The sequence below is a fragment of the Plecotus auritus genome (genome assembly GCF_963455305.1).
Source record: "Plecotus auritus genome assembly, chromosome: 6".
NCBI lineage: Eukaryota > Metazoa > Chordata > Mammalia > Chiroptera > Vespertilionidae > Plecotus > Plecotus auritus.
Genome location: NC_137773.1, coordinates 54,490,737 through 54,514,443, shown reverse-complemented (window position 1 = coordinate 54,514,443; position 23,707 = coordinate 54,490,737). Strand labels below are relative to the sequence as shown.

The window sequence follows — 23,707 nt, the reverse complement described above, 5'->3', positions numbered from 1 at the left end:
CCCCTCCTGATTTTTAATTAATATATACTTTTTTAAAATACTGGCAACTAAATAAACATGTTTATAAAAACCACTTGGGACAAAATTATGGTGGTCCTGAACGTGTGTTTCAGTAAGAATATAAAGAAGATGGAGGAAATGCCTGAAGCAGAAACCTGTCATCTGATGTGTATTTTTTTTTTCTGTTGTATTTTTCAGGTCTCACAGTTTTCCTTCCATTATGCAGATATGCCACTAGAGGTCACTGTAGAGTTCTGCATCCACACCCAGTGTGTAACGTGTCTGACCTCCAACTTCTACACCGAGAACCCTACAGGTTTTGAATAAAATAAGCCTGAAACATCACTGGAAGCAGAAATGGCAAAACTAAAGTTGTCTTACTTCGGGCACATCATGAGAAGACAAGGTTCTTTGGAAGAAACAATAATGCCTGGAAAAACAGAAGGCAGCAGGAAGAGGAAGACCAAATATGAGATGGATTGACTCCACAAAAGAAGGCATAGGTGTGAGTCTACAGGAGCTGAGCAGGGCTGTTGAGACAGGACATGGTGAACATCACTCATCATAAAGTTGCCAGGAATTAGATCCGACTCAACAGCATGTAACACCAACAATCAGGTCAAAATGTCTGCCTGCGGGAAACTCCAAACCCATATCCGACCCCAGCTCAGTACCACTTCCCACGTTAGTAGATCTGACTAGTCCTTCTAGGTGACCAAGAACAAAGAGCCCATTCTTTTCCTGTGGTCTCATTTCATGTAGGTGACTACCAAGTCATCTGGTTTCCAGCAATGATGACAAGTTGCTAACTGCCCCTCAGCCTCCGTAGGGCATTCTGCCTGATGCTGGAAATAGACCAAGGAAGACAGGACCCACAAGGTAAAGGACCATGAAGGACTATAAATGAACTAGTGCACAGGCCTGCTACAGGAGTCCCAAGAATGATTAATGAAGGATTCTGTAGGAAAGCAGGGGGTCACGTGAAGAATGTGTTCACAGAGTCCAATCAATCCAGGCCGAAGAAGGCATTAAAGCTGGATTTTAGGCTGAGTTTCCTTTTCTCCTTCCTGCCTTAGCAAGAGACCTCCATACTGGCGTAACCTGACACTAAGATATGACATAGATCCGCCTCTGCTCCCCTCCCAAGACTGCCTACAAGAAGTTGCTTTCTTCTATATAGAAATATTCATTTGTCATTTATTGACTTGACAAATATTTATTGTTAACTGTGCCCCAAGCACCCTTGGCTAAATAAGATAGTCACAGGCAGGGCATGCCCACTTAGAACTTAGAGTCCAGTGGGGACACAAAGATGACTGCAATGCGGTGTGACAAGTGCTATGATAAGGGAAGAACAGGGTACAATATGAGTAGTACAGAGCAGGGGTCCCTGATGAAGACGTAGGAAGTCAGGGAAGGCCTCCTGAAGGAATGTTATTAAATTGAGACCCTAAGCAGAATGGAAGTAGGCCATATAAGAAGAGAATAAGAGTGTTTCAGGCAGAGAGATAGCACAGCCCAAAAGAAAAAAGAATCAGACAGGTTTTTATTTTTGTATAGACAGTTTTGTATTTTGCTGCTTTTAACTTACCTGAGTCACCATATCACTAACTACTATTGAAAACATGATTTTTTTAAAATATATATATATATTTTTTTTTAAATATTTTTTATTGATTTTTTACAGAGAGGAAGGGAGAAGGATAAAGAGTTAGAAATATCTATAAGAGAGAAACATCAATCAGCCGCCTCCTGCACACCTCCTACTGGGGATGTGCCCGCAATCAAGGTACATGCCCTTGACCGGAATCGAACCCGGGACCCTTCAGTCCGTAGGCCGACGCTCTATCCACTGAGCCAAACCGGTTAGGGCTTAAAATATATTTTTATTGATTTCAGAGAGGAAGAGATAGAGGGAGAGAGATAGAAACATCAATGATGAGAGAGAATCATCAATAGGCTGCCTCCTGCACACCTACTGGGGATCGAGCCCTCAACCCAGGCATGTGCCCTTGACCAGAATCAAACCCGGGACCCTTCACTCCACAGGCCGATGCTCTATCCACTGAGCCAAACCAGCTAGGGCAAAAACATGATTTTAATCACTGCCTAATAGTCCATTGGGAGGATAGTGACTAATTTATTTACACATTTTCAAAGGGAAAGAACATTTTTAAGGCTCATGCTAATTGCTCTCCACTTATCAATATAAAATCATGTAAAATGATTACATTCATATCCACAAAATCTTCTTCATTTTGCAGTCTGTTGAGAACAATTTCTGAACCCAACTGATATCCACCCACAATAATACTGAATTTAAGCAAGGTGTTGGTTTACAAAATATTGATTCAATTTAACTATTTGCAAATTTTGCTTCACTGTTTTACATAAATTGTCAGGGTCTTAAGAGGGGCTCAAGGCTTCTGGGGCTTTAAGATCCTCGTACTCTCCCTCAGAGTCCCTGTGTTCCTCAGTTTTAATCCCCCCCAAGTCTGCATCTCAGCTCCCCATCTCATCCTCAGCCTCAGGCACCCCTCTTAGGATGTTAGTTGATATTTACCTCCATCCTTTCCCCAATAAATGACTTTTTAGTCTGTGACTCAATTTCCTAAGTTGCAAACATCATTTCATAATTTTTAAAAACCATATTTTTGGGTAAAAATGTAAATATGACATATTTGACAGCTTTCACAGACACTCTTACAGGAAGTAAGACAATTTAGGTGAAGGATCCACTCACCTTCTTTTGAGCTGTTTCAGATCTAATTCCTGTTGCTCTTGTTCTGTCGGCCTTTAAAATTGATCTTCCTCAGCTGGCCCTACCCCTCATTGTAACCCTCTTTGCAACAAGGGCTTTGGTTTGCCTGTTTGTTTTTGGTGCTGAGCACTTGAATTTATTGTCTTGGCGTTCACTTACCCTTGCCCAGTGGGGCACGTTTCAGAGAGAAAGTCTCACTTGTTGTACACCTATTTGGGCAGCTGTTCAGTTCAAACTCTGTTTTGAATCAGAGATTTCCTGTGTCTCCTGTATTCTTCTGTTGCTGTGTGACCTGTCGTGAGTTTGAGAGTTTGTTCAAACCTCAGAGCACTCAAATAATCACTGAAGTTCTCAAAAGCATTTATTCCACAGGTGAAGAGTCTCTTTCCTCCTGGCACCCAAGAACCTCCACATTAAAAATGTACAGGTTCCACCCTAGCTGGTTTGGCTCAGTGGATAGAACGTTGGCCTATGGACTGAAGGGTCCCAGGTTCGATTCCAGTCAAGGGCATGTACCTTGGTTGCGGGCACATCCCCAGTAGCGGGTGTGCAGAAGGCAGCTGATCCATGTTTCTCTCTCATCGATGTTTCTAACTCTCTATCCCTCTCCCTTCCTCTCTGTAAAAAAAATCAATAAAATATATATTTTTTAAAAAAATGTACAGGTTCCTAACTCCCTAACGGTCCCCACAGCCTGCTTGTGTCCTGGCCTCAAGCCTCCACAATCCAGTTCTTGTCTGTCCAATGGGGCGGCTCCTGACTCCTACTACCTTGCAACGCCCACTTAATTTATGTAAAGTAAAATTACTATGGAGCAGCCAGTTCCTTGAAGTGGAGATTTTACTTAACACTTTAATAATCCCAATTAAGCAGATATCCACACATCTTTATTGACAAGTGTTTAACCACTTTGCATAATTTAAAATGCCACCCCAGCCTATCAGCAATGCCGGTGGGAAGGTGGGCCTGGCAGATAACAACGTGCAGGCTGGGGCTGGAGGCTGACACTCCACCGGCCCAGCTGCTCCTCTTGCCCTGACTTCTGTGAGCCAGCTCATGATCTCAGGATGTACGAAAAAATAATAATTGCATTACTATTGTCAGGTAAGTGGAATTTTTTTTAGCCGAATTTTTTTTGTTATATTGGGTATAAAGTTATAGATTAAAATATAAACTATCCTACTTTAGTTCCAGCTTATTCAAATGAATAAATAAATGAGTACCATCTCAGATCCGAGTTTGCTGGAGGGATTTTATTGAGACTTGTCTGTCAAAGTGGAGGAAATGGCACGAGTAAGCCAATAACTGTGGCCAGGGCACCATTTTCCAGGGTGAGGCGCATGTTTAATTCTCAGCCTTCCTAGATTAAAAGAATTCTATCAACTAGTGTGAGAACTATTTCTGTGCAAATGAATTAGTTGCTTTGTTTACATTTTCATGAGATGAACTTCTAAATCAGAGTCGTTAATAAGGACAAAGAAAGATACATGGTCCTGAATTTTTAACAAGTTTCCCAGAATATTATGATTTCCTCCTCCTCCTGTCAAAAAGGTACAAGACACACGCATGAACTCAGAAACCATAGGGGTCACTCTGTGGGTCCATTACTGAGGTGTGAGGCAGGAAAAAGAAATAACAACTGTCTTGGCTTAGGTGTTACTTGGTTTGGGGACACAACTAAATTAATTTATTAAAATAAAGAAATAATGTAAGGGTATTCTTACGTCATATTAAATTATCATTATTTTTGGCCTCTTCCCGAGAATGTTATGGTGATCATCTCGAAAGGCAGTGTTTGTGTGTTAGAAATACTAGCGCCCAGCATGTAGAGAAGGAGAAGCAGTAATTTGAAGTGTATTTAGCCCGACAAACATTTCTCTAACTCCAGTCAGAGCAAGTAGCAGGCAGCTCCGGGGCACCCTGTGGGAGGCAGGGAAGAGAGCCAGCATTTGCTAAGGGACTTCAGGGGGGGAAATAGTGTAACAGTTAAAGCGCTGACATGAGGGACAGAGAGAACTGGGTTCAAATCTGGTTCCACATCTGAAAGGTTGGGGAACAATGAAGTCAAATTGCTTACCTCTCTTTGTTTCAACACCCTCATCTATGAAATGTAGACAGTGTTGGTATCTGCTCCATAGTAATCACATAAGGACTTTGAGAAAGTAATCAATGTACTTCCTCCAGTGCCTAGCACATAACAAAGCACTAAATAAGTATGTAAGAATGATAATAATTAATGACTAGGAAACAAACCTGGATATGTAATGGTGATTTCGGAGCAGAGGAAAATTATAGGAAAACCAAAGACTAATGAAGCTGCTCCAAATTTTTTTAAGAAGCGAAGTATGAAAACATTCCTCTTGAAAAAAATAAATGGAGGGTACAGGGTGTGATATTTAAATATATTCAAATATTTGTAGAGTTTTACAAGAAGAGAGGAGAGGTCTTCTTTGTGTTGTCCAGAGGGCCAGGTAGGGCCACTCAATCAAAGTAGACACTACCCTTTCCTTTGAGTGGGGCCCAATATCTGGAAAAACAGTATGCATCTTCGAGCTGCCCCAAATTTGGGAAGGATGCCTGGAAAAGAAATAAAGTCTTCATGTCTACAACTGCTCAAGCAGACAGTGGATTCATGCCTTAAATGATACTTCACGGGAGGTCAGCGAGGCCACATGACTCTGAAGGCTCCCTTGGCCCTCAAGGCTAGTGCTCTTACCATCTTTACATCTTCCGAAGCCCTTCACGGAAAGTCTCTTACTGTGACTACTTTACAGAATCATAGACAGGTATGGAAACAGCCCCCCTTGACTCTAATTGAAGAGGAAACCTGAAAATATGAGGAAGGGTAAACATCATTGGCAAGGGAAAAAGAAATGATGGTTTTGCTTTCTCCAGTAATCTTAAGGCTAAAGCCAGTGTTTCTAACCTCAAATATCATCTGCCTCATGGAGAGTAAGTTATTTGCAAATGCTTTTCTTTCCAATCATTCCCTCATTTGTTCATTCAGTAATTCTATGTCAGGTGCCCAACACTGAGGCCAGAGTAGTAAGACGAATGAGCTCCCGGGAAGGGTACATTCAGTGAGGGGGTTGCGGGAAACAGTGGGAAAGTCCACAGACAATTAACAGAACAAGTAACCTGTTAAAATAACTGACCAAAAAAAAAAAAAAAAAAAAAAAGACGAAGAAAATCAAACCAGGTAAGGTGATAAACAACGCAGAGGCTGCTTTGGAAATGTGTAGCAGGAAGTTTTTCTCTAGGAGGTGACATTTGTGCTGAGAGTTGAACAGTGAGAAAAAGCCAACCTTGCAAAATCTGGGGGAAGGGCAGGGAAAGATAGAGGGTGGAAGTTCTGAGATGGGAGAGAACTCAGTGTGTAGTAGGAAAGGCAACGTTTTTGTTTGAAAATCAGCTTCCAATGCTAAGAATTTGAGAATACAATATTATATCACTTCAACTAGGAAATTATATCACAAACCAGCACCCTCTAAAGTTTCCTGATTTTGCTTTAAAAATCATGCAACATTTGAATTCTAGGTCATAATATACTGATTTAATTGGAAAATCCAAAGGGACAGGTATTATCACACCTGTATTATTCATTAGTGTAGCCCCAGAATCTAGCCCAGCTCATGATCTGTAGTAGAATATTGGTTGAATCAGCAAGGAAGGAAGTAGAGGGAGGGAAGCGAAGACAAAAAGAGAATATTGTTTTTATTTGTTTACGCAAAATGAGAACTCGTGTAGGTAGACAATGATCACCTGTGCATCTTATTACATACACCTGCAGGCACACCAGTGCTTAGAATGACATAAAGAAACAAGGCAGCTCTTTTTCTTCAGGGACCCAAGAAAAGAGCCTCTCTGACCACTTAGTTCTTAAAGGAAGGAGTTCTTAAGTTGGGCTTCAGGGACCACAAGACTTTATACATTTCTTAAAATTAAAACTTGGGTCTTCATTTTTGTATCCCACACATTGCTAGGCACACAGAAGGCACTCAATAAACAATAGTGGCACAAATGACAAATAACCAGAACTTGGCTGCGGACTACTTTAACTGTGCAAAATCAACGAGCCCCCATGGGCCTCAGTTTCCTTGTGTCTATTAAATAAAGTACAGAATAGATGGCATCTAAAATCCTTTTCATCTCTAAACTTCAATGAGTCCTCAAAGGTCAGCCTGAGATGACTGGAGTGTGGTTCTCAAATCTATACATCTCTTTAGCTTGCTGTGAAATTGGGTTTTTGGAAAGAAATAGGCACTCTACTGTGAATTTCTTTGAAGGAGGAATCCTAAGAGAGGGAAAAGAATGGATGGTATCTTGAAATTAACTTATACTGATTTTAAATTGCAAAATTAGCATACTTGTGATAAATTTCTTTCTAGTTTGGTTTCTAGATTATTGAAAACATCTATGAACCTATTTGAGAAGCACATTTTAAGTAATTTTCCCAACTTGTCGTTATAGGTTATATTTTTACATCAACTGCCACCTCTCCAACTTCTACGGACGGCATTGCTGAAGATCAAAAAAGTGGGTAATAGGTTTCCCAAGTTTTAATTTTAAACCTACAAGTGGGTAATAGATTTCCAGCCTTTATCATCATATCCATACATTTAATAAGTACCTATCTGTGTAGTTTCTTATGATAAATGAACTAAACTAAAACTAAAGAAGAAATACTGAAAAGAAACATCCCAGCGTTATCTCTGGGAGTGGGGAATGTTTTTTTTTTTTTTTCTGCTTTTTAATACTTTCTAAATTTCCTGCCAAGAGAATCATAATTTGTAATCAGGAAAAGTTTAAAATATTTTTACAAGTGGACTGAACAAATACAATCTTTGCTTTCTAAGAGGTCTCCTTCTTAGAAAGAATACCAGCAAACATTAGTGGAGGAAAACCAAGATACCTGCGTTCATTTCATCACAGTTTGCTACTACTCGAACACTTGGTTATGGTGTATGCTGAAACTGATTTCAGGGATTTGGTAGAGAAAAGAGCAACAAGTGATGTGAACATGTGATAACCCATCATTAATAAGTATCCCATCTTCTGTTTTTTTTATATGGCTTGCTCCTGTTATGATTCCCCAAGTCCCCAAAGACCATGCTTCAGTAGCTAAGAGTATCGGAAAAGTGGCCACATATAGGACCTTTGGTCACTTCATTCACTGCGAGACTTCTTTTTTTTTTTTTTAATATATTTTATTGATTTTTTTTTTTTAACAGAGAGGAAGGGAGAGGGAGAGAGAGTTAGAAACATTGATGAGAGAGAAATATCGATCAGCTGCCTCCTGCAACACCCCCTACTGGGGATGTGCCCGCAACCAAGGTACATGCCCTTGACCGGAATCGAACCTGTGACCCTTCAGTCTGCAGGCCGATGCTCTATCCACTGAGCCAAACCAGCTAGGGCCATTCACTGGGAGACTTCTATCACATCGTGGGAGTCAGGCAGTGTTCAAGCTCATCCCTCTCTCAGAAAAGTAAATGAGCTCAAAAGCATTGTAAGCCCCAAAGCATTAAACTTTGTGGTAGTTCTTCTCTCAGCCTCCTAGAACCCCCAGTGCACAGAGCAGGAAGAAGGGTCTGACCCTCATGGCCTGGAGGACCTGGTCCCCTTGACATTTTAGGTCAGACTCCAACTCAGCAATTTGCTTTGAAGGTCCAAAGCAAAAGGGTCTGGGTTTCTCTCCACTGAGGTGTGCATAAATCCACAGAGGTGTTCTTAAATTTAATCAACGAATAAGGTAGAACAAGAAAAACAAATGCTCTTGCCTCGGGGAAGAGAAGTTTAGATCCCTGGTAGTAAATGAGAAGGAGTCAAGTTAAAGGTGGTCTGCTGAGTTCTTCCAGTCCAATCTGAAAGGAGACCTCTTGCCCTAGCTTGTTTGACTCAATGGATAGAACTTCGGCCTGCGGACTGAAGGGTCCCGGGGGTCAAATCCGGTCAAGGGCACCTGCCTGGGTTGCAGGCTCAATCCCCAGTAGGGGGCAGCCGATCAATGATTCTCTCTCATCATTGATGTTTCTATTTCTCTCTCCCTCTCCCTTCCTCTCTGGAATCAATAAAAATATTTTTTTAAAAAGTTTAATATGAAGCATGAACAGCCTATGACGTAATCAAAAGCATGACAGAGGTTAAGTAAACCATGGTTTATGCATCAAATGTAACATTATGAAGCCATTAAAATGTTTTACAAGTGTTTTCCCTAATATGGACAAAAATGTTCTTTAAATGAGGAAAAGGCAGGTTTCAGAATATTACACAGAGTAATTTTTAAGTGTATATTTATAAACATATCTAGAAAAAGTATCTGAAAGATTTGCACAAAAATGTCAACAGTGCAGATTTCTGGAGAGCAGAGAGGGGGATGAATTGTTATCCTCTCCTGGGGAAGGAAGGAAAAAATGTTGGTTAAGGACAAGGACTCTACAGTCAGACCTCCTGGGTTTGCATCTAGCTTCACTGCCCACTGACTGTATTTTTAAATCTTGTGAATCTCTGTTTTTCTGTCTGTGCAATGGGGATAATACCTACTCCATATAGAAGTTATCAGGATAAAATGAAATAATCTATGTAAAGGGCTTGGCATTGTGCCTGGTACATAGAAAATATTCGGTAAAAACTATTAACATCATCAAATTCTCATTTTTCCTTAATGAAGATGTGAAAACAAAATATATGCCATGACCCTCTCTTTACGTTTGGTTTTTTGGAAGTACAGAACTCCTTTTCTCTGTCACTGGATAAATGTTTGTATCACTGGATTCACAGTGCCTAAGGACATGGGTGGTACAAAAGTAAAGTGGAAAATCTGTAATTGGAATGGAAACTGCCATAAGTTACGGTAACAGGAGGTTAAGAGCACAAAGGCCGAATGTGACCCATAAAGAGCTCTTCTTTCTTTTTCTTATTCTTTTTCTTTTTCTTTTAGTATATTTTTGTTGATTTCAGAGGGGGAGGGAGAGGGAGAGAGATAGAAACATCAATGATGAGAGAGAATCATTGGTCAGCTACCTCCTGCACGCCCCCTACTGGGGATCGAGGCTGCAACCTGGCCATGTGCCCTGACGGAGAAACGAACCATGACCTCCTGGTTCATAGGTCAACGCTCAACCACTGAGCCATGCTGGCCAGGCCAGGAACACTTTTTAAGCTTCTGTTTCCTTTCTTTAGGAATGTCTGTTAATCCTATTAGCTTCTCTTCATATGAATGTATTTTTATTCTTTAAATGTTGAAATGATGATTCATATCAATGAACATTATAATATTGCACTACTTCCATCCTGGCATAAACCACTAGGCTATTGTAGAATATTCTTTTAATATTGTACTGCATTTAATATTTGTGTTAAGATCTTTATATCTATATTTGTGATACATAAAATTTTTCTGCAATTTATTTGTGTGTATATACAGTACATATGCATTGGCTACCAAAAAGCTAAATAAATTTTTGCCCATTATATTTTTAAAAATTTATAAATCACTACTACATGTGAATTTTTAGCATGGAAGATATTTTGAAGAAGTAGCCATCTATTCCAATTATAGTAGAAGAGATTTAAAAAAAAAAAAAAAAAAAAAAAGAGTAAGTGAAAAAGCCCTAGCCAATTTGGCTCAATGGATAGAATGTCTCAGGTGACTGAAGATTTGATTCTGGTCAAGGGCATGTACCTTGGTTGAAGTTCTTGGGCCCTGGTTGGGTTGCGTGCAGGAGGCAACCAATCAATATGTCTCTCTCACATTGATATTTCTCTCTGTCTCTCCCTCTCCCTTCTACTCTCTCTAAAAAAAATCAATGAAAAAAATATCCTTGGGTGAGGATTAATCAAATAATAATAATAATAACAATAGAATAGGTAAAAAAAATATTTTCTATGTGTATACATGAATATGATACACTATATTACTGTATTTCTTTTCCCAAAATTTTTATTTGGAAATATTTTAAACCCATGGAGAAAAGTCAACAAAGACTAGGTTCAAATGTTATCACACCAAACACTTAATCTATTAGAAAGTTCAATTGTTCTAAATTTTAAGTGGCTATTTTAGCTTAATAAAACCCTTCCAAAAATGCAAACTGAATGACAGCAGACAGATGGACATATGATTCTATTATCACATCTTGACCTAGCCTGACTTTTTCAGCCTTTGGTTCAACAGCAAAACTGAATGTTTCCCTTAAAATATTTCTTCACAGCAATAGCCTTCTCCAAACACTATGTGGAACAGGCAAGATCCCCATTCACACATGCATTTGTTATAAGACAGTACGGTTCAGCAGAAAAAAGCATTGATTGAAAATCAGCGGATGTGAGTTTTTGCCCCAGGTTTTACCACAAATTAACTGTGCAGAACTTCCACAAATAAATTTATCTATCAGGTTTTACGGTCACCACAATGCCCCAAACTATAACACTCAAAACATTTATGTTTCTGACTTGGAAACTATTTAAGGCAAATATTTCATAGGCAGGGAGTATCCTTGTAAGAGTTTGCTTTTGCAAGATAACACTTTTATCAACTGCAGGTCCGGAGGGACCCAAAACCAAGCTAGCTGCTGCGTGAGCTGACTTATCACTCTGAGACAGGAGCGCGGCTGCTGGAAGTTTTGGCACTGAGCAAAACTGCAGGGGACACGCCCAACATTGCATTTTACTGTTGTTCTTTCTGATAACATTCCACGTTAGAAGTGCCCGCTGCTGGGGAAAGCCGGGTGGTTTCGTGGGGAGGGCATAGAGCAGAATGTTGGGAGGCTAGCCTTTTAGTCCCAATTGTATCCCTTGTGTTCTGGGCCCACAAGTTGCCCAACCTCCTGGGTGCAAGAGGAGCAATGGCAGGGCCCTCTCCCAACACACAGACCTCGCAGGCTGGTAGAGTGTTGCAGAGCAACTGCGAGGTCAGGGCGGTGAAGATGAGAGGAAAGAGGTGAATGTTTTGAAACAATTTAAATGTTATGCAAATGTAAACTGTAAAGCATGCACATTTGGAATATTTCCTATTCTGGGTGGTATAGTCATTCATTCCTCCATTCGTTCATTCATTCATTCCACCCTTCTCAAACTTAAAATTTTGGCATTCCGTTCAGGTCACAAATATGTACTTTGTACAAAGCACCATAGCAAATGGCATTTTAGTGTCTAGGGAATGAAAAAAGATTTTTAAACTAGGGGTCTGAGGCCTTGCCAAACCTTCCCTTCTATCTTATTTTATACTAATTTTCCACGTTAACATTAAATTCTTGTCAACCTGAGAGGTTTGCCTACCTTTGCCTGCACACTGCCCCCTGGCCTCCGCATGAATGCACACATCCTCTCCTTTCTCCCTGCTAGCGCATGCCCTTTCTTTACCTCAATTCCCCCTCCTCCACATTTCCACTTAAAACTCTACCCTCCCTTCAAGGTCCAGCCAGTGCTTCATTGCAAATAGGATAGAGTAAGTTTTCCAGAGCCCAGAGCAGCTGAGGAAATACGCAGTGCTGTCCCACAGTCCACCTGTTGCTGGGTAGCCAGATGCTGAACACATCTTCCATCATACCTCAAGGTCAACATACCTCTCTTGGAGAGAGAGGTGGCATTTTTCAGGTGTAGAAGATGTGTCCTTGTTAGAAGAGGTGAAGGGAGTGAGAAAATGACCCACATGTCAGTAGTGCTTGGGCAGAAAACAGTTTCTTTTAGTAGCAAGAGGACACTGAGGGCTAAGAGATGTGATGTAAATAGCATAATAAATTGGTGTGTGCCGAAACCGGTTTGGCTCAGTGGATAGAGCGTCGGCCTGCGGATTGAAAGGTCCCAGGTTCGATTCCGGTCAAGGGCATGTAACTTGGTTGCGGGCACATCCCCAGTAGGAGGTGTGTAAGAGGTAGCTGATCGATGTTTCTGACTATCCTTCTTCCTTCCTCTCTGTAAAAAATCAATAAAATATATTTAAAAAATAATAATAATAAATTGGTGTGAAAAGTCATCAAAATGAAAACTACCTAATTATTTTTTAATATATTTTATTGGTTTTTTACAGAGAGGAAGGGAGAGGGAGAGAGAGTTAGAAACATTGATGAGAGAGAAACATCAATCAGCCGCCTCCTGCACACCCCCTACTGGGGATATGCCTGCAACCAAGGTACATGCCTTTGGCCGGAATCAAACCTGGGACCTTTCAGTCCGCAGGCCGACGCTCTATCCACTGAACCAAACCAGTCAGGGCCACACCTGTTGTTTAATGGTTACAAGTTTACTTGGATCTTTTCTACCAAGGAGACCCAACTGAAGAGTCCATTGTAAAAAAGCCCTGTTTAATCCACTTATTCAAGAGAAAGTTCACAACTTTGCATAACTATACCCACAGATGTCTATTAGCTGATTAGGGCCTGAGAAACCTGGGAGGCCCAGATAGACGTGAGGGATCTGGCTATGAAAAGCAGTGTTAGAACACCCTTGATGGTTGCTGGGGGTACGTATTGTGGAATTTTCATTTCCTTACCTTGACATTTGAAAGCAGCTTAAGTCCCTGAGGATGTAGAAAGAAAGAAAAGAAGTGTGGGTAAGAAACCTTAGAACTGATTTACCTCCTATGAGGCCAGAGAAAATTGAATTTAAAATCTTTGTTTTAATTTTTACTGAGGAAATAGGACTGTATCTGGAAAAATGGAGTGAGGGAGGCATGGAACATAGACAATTTCCCCAAGTTATGTAAAATGCTATGCATATGGGAGAGACGTGGAATAAATTTGCCTTTTGTGATATGCTCTGTGCTCTATGCCATCACCTCACTCTTAATGCCTTTCTCAACATCTATTTTATACAGCTGAGCCTCACTTAGTGAGCGAATTACCAAATGACCCTACTCCTGCTAATCCAAGACCAACAGAAGTTTTAGTTACTAGAGATCAACCCGCTGCAAAAGGTTTGTCCATATTTTTAAATAGTTGCCCTGGAGTCATTGTTATGACACAGTACTATTTCATGGGACCTGTCAGTGCACGGAAACTGTGACAAAGTCTAAGAAACGGAAGCTAATAAATAGACACAGTCCCTATACTTCCAAAGGGCCTCACTTCTGGAATATCTCACAGAAAGAATATTTGGGTTAAAGGCATGAAGCAATCCAGCAAAAACACGTGAAGGATGCATGTGACTGTGAAACGGGGCCACATGGAGGGAGCACAGATGCGGTGGAGAGGAGGGATGTGGTGAATCTGGGTGCGGCTGGACTATTGGGGCTGCTGACCCTGGGAGACTCTTCCCCAAGGGGTATCTGTCCCCTAAATTTTTAAATGGGGCCCATCATAGTTATCTCGTGGTGTTTCTCTAAAGATGAAGATGTGTGTAAAATTGCTTAGCTTGGAGTCTGACACATTAGAAGTGCCTAATCACTATCACTATAAGCCAAGCTGGGTGCTGAGATAAGGGTGGTCTGGTGGCATCCACTCTCTGGTGATTTCTCTGGGGAGAAGATGACTTGACAAGAGCAAGTTGAATGAAAGAGGGTCCTTGTGATGGGTTCAAAGCAGGATATTTCAGATTTAAAATAAGGCCCCAAAGAAGACTTACAGGGGCTACGGGATCATTGGCTAATAGAATCATTGAGAAAATATACCAAGATAAATGGAAGCAACGCATTTTAACAAAGACCAAGAGAGGAAAATTATGCTAAGTGCTTGGAACTAATTGTTGGGCTTCTGAGTCCAATTAAACAACCCAGTTTTCAGACGTGAAGTCGATGTGGTGGTGTCAAACCAGAAAGCATTTAAAGGCCAACTGCAGACACACACACTTCCTGCCGTGAATCCTATAAATAACAGGTAGCGCGGTGGGCGTTGTGCTAAGAGTTTTCATGCACTACCTGATTTGATCCTGTAGGAACCCAAAGAGATAGGTATTACCGTCTTCATTTGCTCAAGAGGAAACTGAAGCACAAAGAGATTACATAACAGATCCAAGGCCGCCCAGTAGTGAGAGGCTGAAACCCCATCTGTTCTCCGCCAGAGCTCATCCACCAGCCACAGCTGTACCTGCCACAGAGGAGAAGACAAGCCCCAGTAAACCTTTATAAATGACTGCTCCAGAATGAGCGGACATCACCGAGACCTGGACAATGTGAAGTGATACAGTGCAATACACTGAGTGGCCAGATTATTATGATCTGTGAATGCATAATAATGTGGCCACTCAGTGTGTGTGTATACACAAATACACTAGAGGCCAGGTGCACGAAATTCGTGCATGGGGGGGTCCCTCAGCCCAGCCTGCACCCTCTCCAATCTGGGACCCCTCGAGGGATGTCCGACTGCCCGTTTAGGCCCGATCCTGGTAGGATTGGGCCTAAACGGGCAGTCGGACATCCCTCTCACAATCCAGGACTGCTGGCTCCCAACCACTGATTGCCCCTAACCACTTCTGCCTGCCAGCCTGATCACCCCCAACCACTCCACTGCCAGCCTGATTGATGCCTAACTACTCCCCTGCCAGCCTGATTGCCCCTAACTGCCCTTCCCTGAAGGCTTGATCACCCACAACTGCCCTCCCTTGCAGGTCTGGTCCCTCCCAACTGCCCTCCCCTGCTGGCCTGATCACCCACAACTGCCCTCCCTTGCAGGCTTGGGTCCCCCCCAACTGCCCTCTCTTGCTGGCCTGGTCACCCCTAACTGCCCTCCCCTGCAGGCTTGATCACCCCCAACTTCCCTCCCTTGCAGGCCTGGTCCCTCCCAACTGCCCTCCCCTGCTAGCCATCTTGTGGTGTCCATCTTGTGTCCACATGGGGACAGCCATCTTTGACCATATGGGGGCAGCCATCTTGTGTGTTGGAGTGATAGTCAATTTGCATAATACTCTTTTATTAGCTAGGATAGAGGCCAGGTGCATGGGTGGGGTCCAGCTGGTTTGCCCTGAAGGGTGTCCCGGATCAGGGTAGGGGTTCTCTTGGGGCGTGGGGCAGCCTGGGCGAGAGGCCTGTGGTGGTTTGCAGGCCAGCCATGCCCCCCGGCAACCCAAGCGGAGGCCCTGGTATCTGGGATTTATTCATCTTCTATAATTGAAACTTTGTAGCCTTGAGCGGAGGCCAGGGCAGGCCAGGGCGGGAAGCTTGACTTCCTCCATTGCCAAGGAAACCCAAGCCTCCTGCTTGCTCCGTGGCTGCAGCCATCTTGGTTGGGTTAATTTGCATACTCACTCCTGATTGGCTGGGGGGCGTGGCTGGTGGCATAGCAGAGGTACAGTCAATTTGCATGTTTCTCTTTTATTAGTGTAGATATTAGAGGCCTGGTGAATTCGTGCATGGGTGGGGTCCAGCCAGCCTGGCCAGGGGGAGGGAACATGGGCGGTTGGCCAGCCTGCCTGCTGGTCGAACTCCTGGTCGAGGGGACAATTTACATATTAGCCTTTTATTATAAGGATTATATAGGATATACACTGAGTGGCCAGATTATTATGCGTTCAGAGATCATAATAATCTGGCCACTCAGTGTATGTTATTGGTAATAACTAAATGCAGGAAAATTGTGTAGTTGTAGTAGGAAGAGGGCTTCGTGACATAAAATGGTACTTGTAGACAGCAGAAAAAGAAATGTAAAATGTGGACTGATAAGGGGGAGGTAACTGGTGAAGCATTAGGGCAACTGTACTGGGAACTTCTGCAGACAAAGCATTTAGGGGGACTGTTGACAAAAGCTCAGAGGAGACACAACAGGGGTTTGGATTCAACTAGTGGCTGTGGCATAAATCTGGAAAATTGATAGCAATGTGACTTCTTTCGGGTTCGACTGAAGTCCATGTGGGGTGATAGCTCAATGCAATGTCCTACACTTCAGTCAATAAGACCGCTTGCTAATTTCTGACCTTGAAAGCTTGTTGGGTAGTTGAAAGTAGATATGGAATTATTAGTAGTAAGACAGTATCTCATAAGTTTTAGCAGCTGTTAAAATTTGAACAATAGCTCACTAACATAATTTAAAAAAAAGAAACCCACTAAGTAATCTAATTCCAAAATGGTATTTTTTAGACATGGTAACTTACACATTCTGATTTATTTTGAAATTTTGTCTTTTTAGGAGAAAGAAAACAACTTGTGCACATGTTCTCAGAACCAGGTATGTTAATATTTACATGGACTAACAATCTTTCCAGTTTAATTATGTATTGCTAGTTCCAAATGCCTAAAAAAAATAAGCGTCAAATTTAAAAACAAAAGCATATGTTATTAATTTTAATCACACAATATTGTAAAGGCAAACAAAATATGCTCTTTTTAAAATTAAAATAGGCATTTTTTATTTTCTTAAACATTTTGGAAATAGCAATATATAACTTGATAATATTTTTTCTATTTTTATATATTTTTTTATTTATTTCAGAGAGGAAGGGAGAGGGAGAGAATCATTGATCAGCTGCCTCATGCCTGCCCCCTACTGGGGATTGAGCCCACAACCCAGCATGTGCCCTTGACTAGAATCGAACCCAGGACCTTTCAGTCCCCAGGCCGACAATCTGTCCACTGAGCAAACTGGCTAGGGCTACCATAATTTTTCTTTTAAGTTAGACTTTTTTAGCTTTCTAACCACCGTAGTTACTAGAGAAAAGTCTCTTAAGAGCTTATAAAACAATTGAACTTCTCATATCCCTACCATAAAGAAAGCAAAGAGTTTTAAGTCATCTCATTAATTGACCCCTTATCAAGAATAAATACAGACCATTCATGTCTCAATCTCTATTCATTTTTGGCCCTATGCTACCACTTTGGGGCTGTCTTCCAAACCCTCTATACCTGGGGACTGTCACTTTCTCCCTTAGGTGCTGCTGTAGATCTGACATTAATAATTTATGTGCTGATTTACTAGTCTGCATTTCTGAGCTGCCCTTCACGCTTGACCTGTGTCCAAACCTCACACACACCACACACACACACACACACAAACACACAAACACACAATGAATTGTGGGACTGAATCACTATTGCATTAAAGCTAAGTGGACAGAAAGGCTGGGCTTTTACTTTGTTTTCTTTTAATCAATAATAAGACTTTTAAGTGTAAATTAGCCAAATAAATAAGTCATCCTATCTAATAAAAGAGTAATATGCAAATTGACCATCACTCCAACACACAAGATGGCCACCCCCATGTGGTCAAAGATGGCTGCCCCCATGTGGACACAAGATGGCCACCACAAGATGGTCAGCAGGGGAGGACAGTTGGGAGGGACCAGGCCTGCAAGGGAGGGCAGTTGGGGGCGATCAAGCCTGCAGGGGAGGGCAGTTAGGGGTGACCAGGCCTGCAGGGGAGGGCAGTTAGGGCTGACCAGGCCTGCAGGGGAGGGCAGTTAAGGGCAATCAGGCTGGCAGAGGAGCAGTTAGGCATCAATCAGGCTGGCAGGGGAGTTGTATGGGGGTGATCAGGCTGGCAGGCAGAAGTGGTTAGGGGCAATCAGGAAGGCAGGCAGGCGAGCAGTTGGGAACCAGCAGTCCTGGGTTGTGAGAGGGATGTCCGACTGCCCGTTTAGGCCTGATCCTGCAGTCAGACATCCCTCAAGGGGTCCCAGATTGGAGAGGGTGCAGGCTGGGCTGAAGGACACCTTCCCCCTCCCCCCCATGCACGAATTTCGTGCACCGGGCCTCTAGTTTACCTATATGTTTTGCCTTCTATTTACTTAATTTGGAATCTCTACAAATATGCTATGAATATATGAGAGTACCACTAACGTAAACTTTGTTTCCTTCCCAGCATGTAAGATTTGAAAAAATCTTTTTAGTGAGTGTATTATAGAGTATGCATAGGGATAATGTAGAAGGACCAGAAGCTTGGAATCTAGGTGACCTGATTTATGGTAACGTTCCTTCTAACTAGTTGTCTCACCTAGGATAAGTAACTTAAACTCGCTGGGCTTCTTTTCTTCATTTGCAAACTGCTTATACCCGTTTCCTTCCAAAGTTCTGATTCTATGATCTGTCCAATACCCCTTTCCATGTCAAGACATTATTTTCTCTCATCACTTTGAGCCTATGAAACACTTCATGGTTTTTCCCATATCGGGGCAGAACATCCACACAGCTGCCATCCATGGTCGCCTGTGAGGCCCTGTGAAGAACCCTGGATTTGGAGTTGGAACCTGGGGTCTTAGTTCTGTCAGATGTGTGACCTTGGACAAAAGACTTTGCTATCCACAGCTTCAGTTTCTCACATGGTTACTTTGGAAAACCTTGTTTTTTAAAAGATAAAATATATTAACGTTCTGTCTTTTTTATTTTTCACTTTCTTGCTTAAAGTATTATAAAGAGTAGTACATATGTCTCCTTTTTTTTCCCCATTGACCTTCCCCCAGCTGTCTTATTTTTTAAAAGGTAAAATATATTAATGTTTCTTTCATTGATATGCGGTCATTTATGTCACAGTTTTGTAATTTTCTGCTCTCTTTTTCTCCCATAGTGATAATAGTCATTATTTTGGGGGTGTTGGCTGGTATCATTGGAACTATACTCCTTTTTGCTTATGTTATTGGCAAACTAACTAAGGTAAGAATTTAGTTTGGTTTTTTGTTTTGTTTTCAATCCTTACCTGAGGCTATTGGGGTTTTGTTGTTTATTGTTTTTAGAGAGAAGGAGAGGGAGACGGAGAGGAAGGAGAGAGAAATACCGATGTGAGAAACAAACATCGGTTGGCCACCTCCCAAAGGCCCAACTGGGGATCGAACACACAACACACCAGTTGATTTGGAGCATTGTCCAGTACAACAAAAGGGGGATTCCCAGTCAGGGCACGTACCCAGGTTTCAGGTTCAATCCCCAGTTGGGATACCTGCGGAGGTGGCTGATCAATGCTCTTTCTCTCTTTCTCTCTCTCTCTCTCTGGTCTCTCTATCTCTCTCACTCTTCCTCTCTGTAGAATCAATTTTTAAATAAATAAATAAAATTTTAAAAGGCTTGTTTAATGGGGTAACAACACTGCAATGGGGAAGCTATAGCAAGATTGATGGTAAATCTACACTAAATTCCTTTGCCCTTTTCTTTTTCTAACTACTTCTTTTATGTGACTTATTCACCTAAAGTTATGCCTTATTGTCATTACTCCATGTAAATGGATCTTCTCTAAATAACACTTTCTTAACAAAAGTAAATTAATGGAGTGTTTGACTAATATGAGTGAAAACTTGAATACAGGCAGTCTTCTCTTGTCTGCAGAATAAATATTAAAGAGATTTTCTTCTTGTGTTTGAGCATATATGACAAAGTACGTTTTTGTCTTCTCTTAGTTGATGATCTAAAATCTGAAAAAGTCAATGAAATGCCTAGTTGACAAAATTCAGAGAAAATCTTCTACATGAGTATAGTAGAATTGGATCATGGTCAGTATGTCTAAGAGATTTTTATCTCTTTATAAAAAAAAATCCATTTTGGCTTTTTATTATAGCAGGGAAATAAGACAGTCAATGTTTGAAATAATAATTCAGATATGGAAATGACAAATAGTATTTTACTATTTAGAAGTACAAATACAAGTTTATAAAAGTTCATAAGTATCTATGAAATAATGACCTTTCTAAAAAGAAGAAGAAAAAAGGACTCTACAAAGTGATTTACAAAGAGAACAACTTTAGCCAAAAAAAAAATTTTCATCTGAGATCTTTTTCTTTATAGTGTCTTAAGTTTAGAAAATTTTGACATTAATATTTTTCTGCCTTTTACTTATAGAAACGTTCACTTAATGTGCAATCCACATTCTCACATGACACAGATGCTCCTTTAAGTTCTGTAGAAACAGGAAATCCAGGTTGGTGTTACTATTCTTATTGCCTATTGCCTTTTGACTTTGGGGAAGGAAAATAAATTAATGAATTACATCTTTCTTATTTGGGAAGGGTGTGCCCAACTGGAATTCATTTATATTCTACTAGAGGCCCGGTGCATAAAATTCGTGCACAGGAGGGGAAAGGTTGTCCCTCAGCCCAGCCTGTGCCCTCTTGCAATCCAGGACCCCTCGGATAGGGTCCCTAGGCATGGCCGGGGATTAGGGCCTATCCTTCTCCCGGCTGCCAGCAGCTGGCCCCACCCCCACCACTGCCACTGCTTGCCATCTGTGCAGCACTGCCCCCCCCACACACACACACACACACTGGTCTCCTCCCTCTGCAGGCGACAGGCATGGGGTGAGATTGCTTGGCTGGCCTGGGCCTCCCTCTGCGGGGCAATCACTGGCTGGCCCTGCACACCCGCCACAGCGTCGCTGGCCGGTGGCGTGGGCCTCCCTCTGTGGGGCAATCGATTATGGGGCCCCCAGATCAATGGCTCCACAGAGAGAGGCCCCACCCACCCGGCCGGGGCTCTACGATCCATCACTGCGCAGAGGGTGGCCTGGGCCTCCCTCTTTGGGGTGATCACGGAGCCACCTCCCTGCCCCCAGTCGAGAGCCTTCCTCTGCTGGGTGATAGGCTGTGAAGAGAGAAAGAGAGAGAGAGAGATAAAGAGAGAGAAACATTGATGTGAGAGAGAGACATCAATTGGTTGCCTTCTGAACAGGCCCCTACCGGGGCTGGGGAACCTGCAACCGAGCATGCCCTTGACCGGAAATCAAACCCTTGAGCATTCAGTCCAATGCTCTAATTACTAAGCAAGACTGGACAGAGCATAAAGGATCCTTTTTTAAGAAAAGCAGCACAAATACTGTAAGTCAAGCATGTCAAACTCACAGCCAGTGGGCCACAAGTTTGACATGCTTGCTGTAAGTAATGCAAAAACAAAACTCCTTAGTGCACTTATTTTCCAAACTATAAAGTTATATCAAGGAGCCCCTGATCTGAAGCCAGACCTGGATTTGAGTCCATATTTCAACACTTAAAACCTTGAGCAAGCTACTCATATGGAGATAATGATAGTTAACACAAAGATAATTTAATAGGGACATAATGATAGTGTCAATCATGTGGAGTTTTATGAGGAATACAAGAGCTACAGCATATAGAACAGTTCATGGCCATAGTTAGGGTTCATTTTCACTCCCAGTTGCAAAGTAAATACACAACATGTGGAGAACTCTGGGTACAGTTAGTCTGTCATCTAGAATACTATTTCCTTACGCAGTATTGTTTTTTAAAAGCGTGTTTATTGCCAGCCTTAAAAAGTGGGAGATTTTTACATTAAAGAACACCCAGGTGGTGGTACTCCCTTACAGAAAACAATGTGAAGCCTCCATACCAGCATGAGAGCAATTCATAAGAGCTGCGTAATGGCTGCTGTCTCGAATATTTATTAAAATACCAAGTCAGTTTCATGTATTTCATTCATAATGGCCTCTTAGATAACATCACTGATTAAATATCTAGTGCCTATTAAACTTTGACTGAAGCATAAACCCAAGTGGCATCTATTTTGGGAGATGTCCATCAAGAACAAGTCTCTGTGGAATGGGCTTCAGCGCTCAAAGGAAAGGATCTGATTCTGCATCGATGGAAGGTTTTCCTATGATTATCATACATCATGACAGAACCAAGGTCCTGTAAATGTTCAGCTTCTAGTTTTAACCCTGGACCAAGCCCCTACCTTCAAAGGACTAGCTAGGTTTTCTAGACTTTGGGAATCATAAAAAAAATAAAAATTAAAAAAAATGTTTTTTATTGACTTCAGAGAGGAAAGGAGAGGGAGAGAGATAAGAACAGAAATGATGAGAGAGAATTATTGATTGGCTGCCTCCTGTACACCTCCCATCAGGGATCGAGCCTGAAACCTGAGCATGTGCCCTGACCAGGAATCGAACCACAACCTCCTGGTTCATAGGTTGATGCTCAACCACTGAGCCACACCAGCCAGGCTCACCTTAACTTTTTGAAGTTACACATAGGTAATTCAACTCACTTAACACTTACTGCCTTCCCACTATATTCTGCCCCTGCACAAGTTCTGTTAGTTTCTCATCTCTGTAGAAACGAGGAGCAGAGCAATTATGTTTGTTTCTTACCTAAAGCATTTAGAATAGATTTTCTAAGAAATTCTGTGTCTTTGCACATAACTCTAGTAAATCTAGTCTGAAAGAAAATTTCTTTCATTTCCCAACAATTATATGTAAGAACAACACTGTAAGAATGTAGAATTCTGAAATTTATTTTATGCATTAATTTTCTGTTGTATTTAAATATAACTATGTCTCATACTATTGTTTTTTTTCCCTTTATAATTCTTCTATAGATACATAATCAATGAGATCTGCTCACCGAGCCAAATTTTGGAAGAACTAAAAGACATGAGACTTCAGTCAAGTGAAAAGTTAACATGTAAACTGGACATGCTAATAAATTGTATACATTCCTAAATTGTACAATTTCAGGATGAAAATTTCATCATAATGAGCCCTGTGACTCAATAATGGAAAATGCCTCTACTTGTTAATATTTCAAAATGAAAAACAAATAGTTTTTTTCAAGTAGTTGCTTTTGTGTGTTAACATAATTTTTATAGTTAATTGATTTGGAATTCTATTCTATTGTATTTTAATAATTGTGCTATCAAATGAAAGGCTTGTAATATTAAAGGTAAAATCTAAGTTCTTTTTGCATTCTAAACATCTGAATCTATTTTCATTTTAAATAAAATCCTATAATTTCCTTCATTACTGAATAAGCAAGATATGCTAATACACTAATGGTGATGATATTTTTAGTCACAATAAAAAGTATGTACTTGGAAATAAATTCCTTGCATACATACATATATACATACAGACACATGTGTGCATAGACATAGATATATAAAGTGACACATTCATCCTTTAATGCATAAATCAATACAAAAAGTTTTTCCCATTTAAAAAAAGTGAAATGTTACATATATATAAACGGCTCATTTAAATTTTTCTGATGTTACGGCGTTAACCTCTCCAGGCCACTCTATGATGCATTCATTGTGTTCCACTGGAAGAGTTACTAGTACTTATGTAAATGGTCAGAGAATCTTGAGAA

The 23,707-nt window shown here is 41.2% G+C and overlaps 1 protein-coding gene across 1 annotated transcript; it reads left to right on the top strand.

The window, feature by feature from the left end:
* Positions 1 to 3,709: 3,709 nt before the first annotated feature.
* Positions 3,710 to 23,308, top strand: GYPA (glycophorin A (MNS blood group)). Its single transcript, XM_080673408.1, has 7 exons — positions 3,710 to 3,865; positions 7,232 to 7,297; positions 13,578 to 13,676; positions 16,819 to 16,857; positions 19,189 to 19,274; positions 20,451 to 20,529; positions 22,938 to 23,308. The coding sequence occupies exons 1-7, from the start codon at positions 3,829 to 3,831 to the stop codon at positions 22,943 to 22,945; spliced, it is 414 nt and encodes a 137-aa protein (XP_080529534.1). The 5' UTR covers positions 3,710 to 3,828; the 3' UTR covers positions 22,946 to 23,308.
* Positions 23,309 to 23,707: the final 399 nt, after the last annotated feature.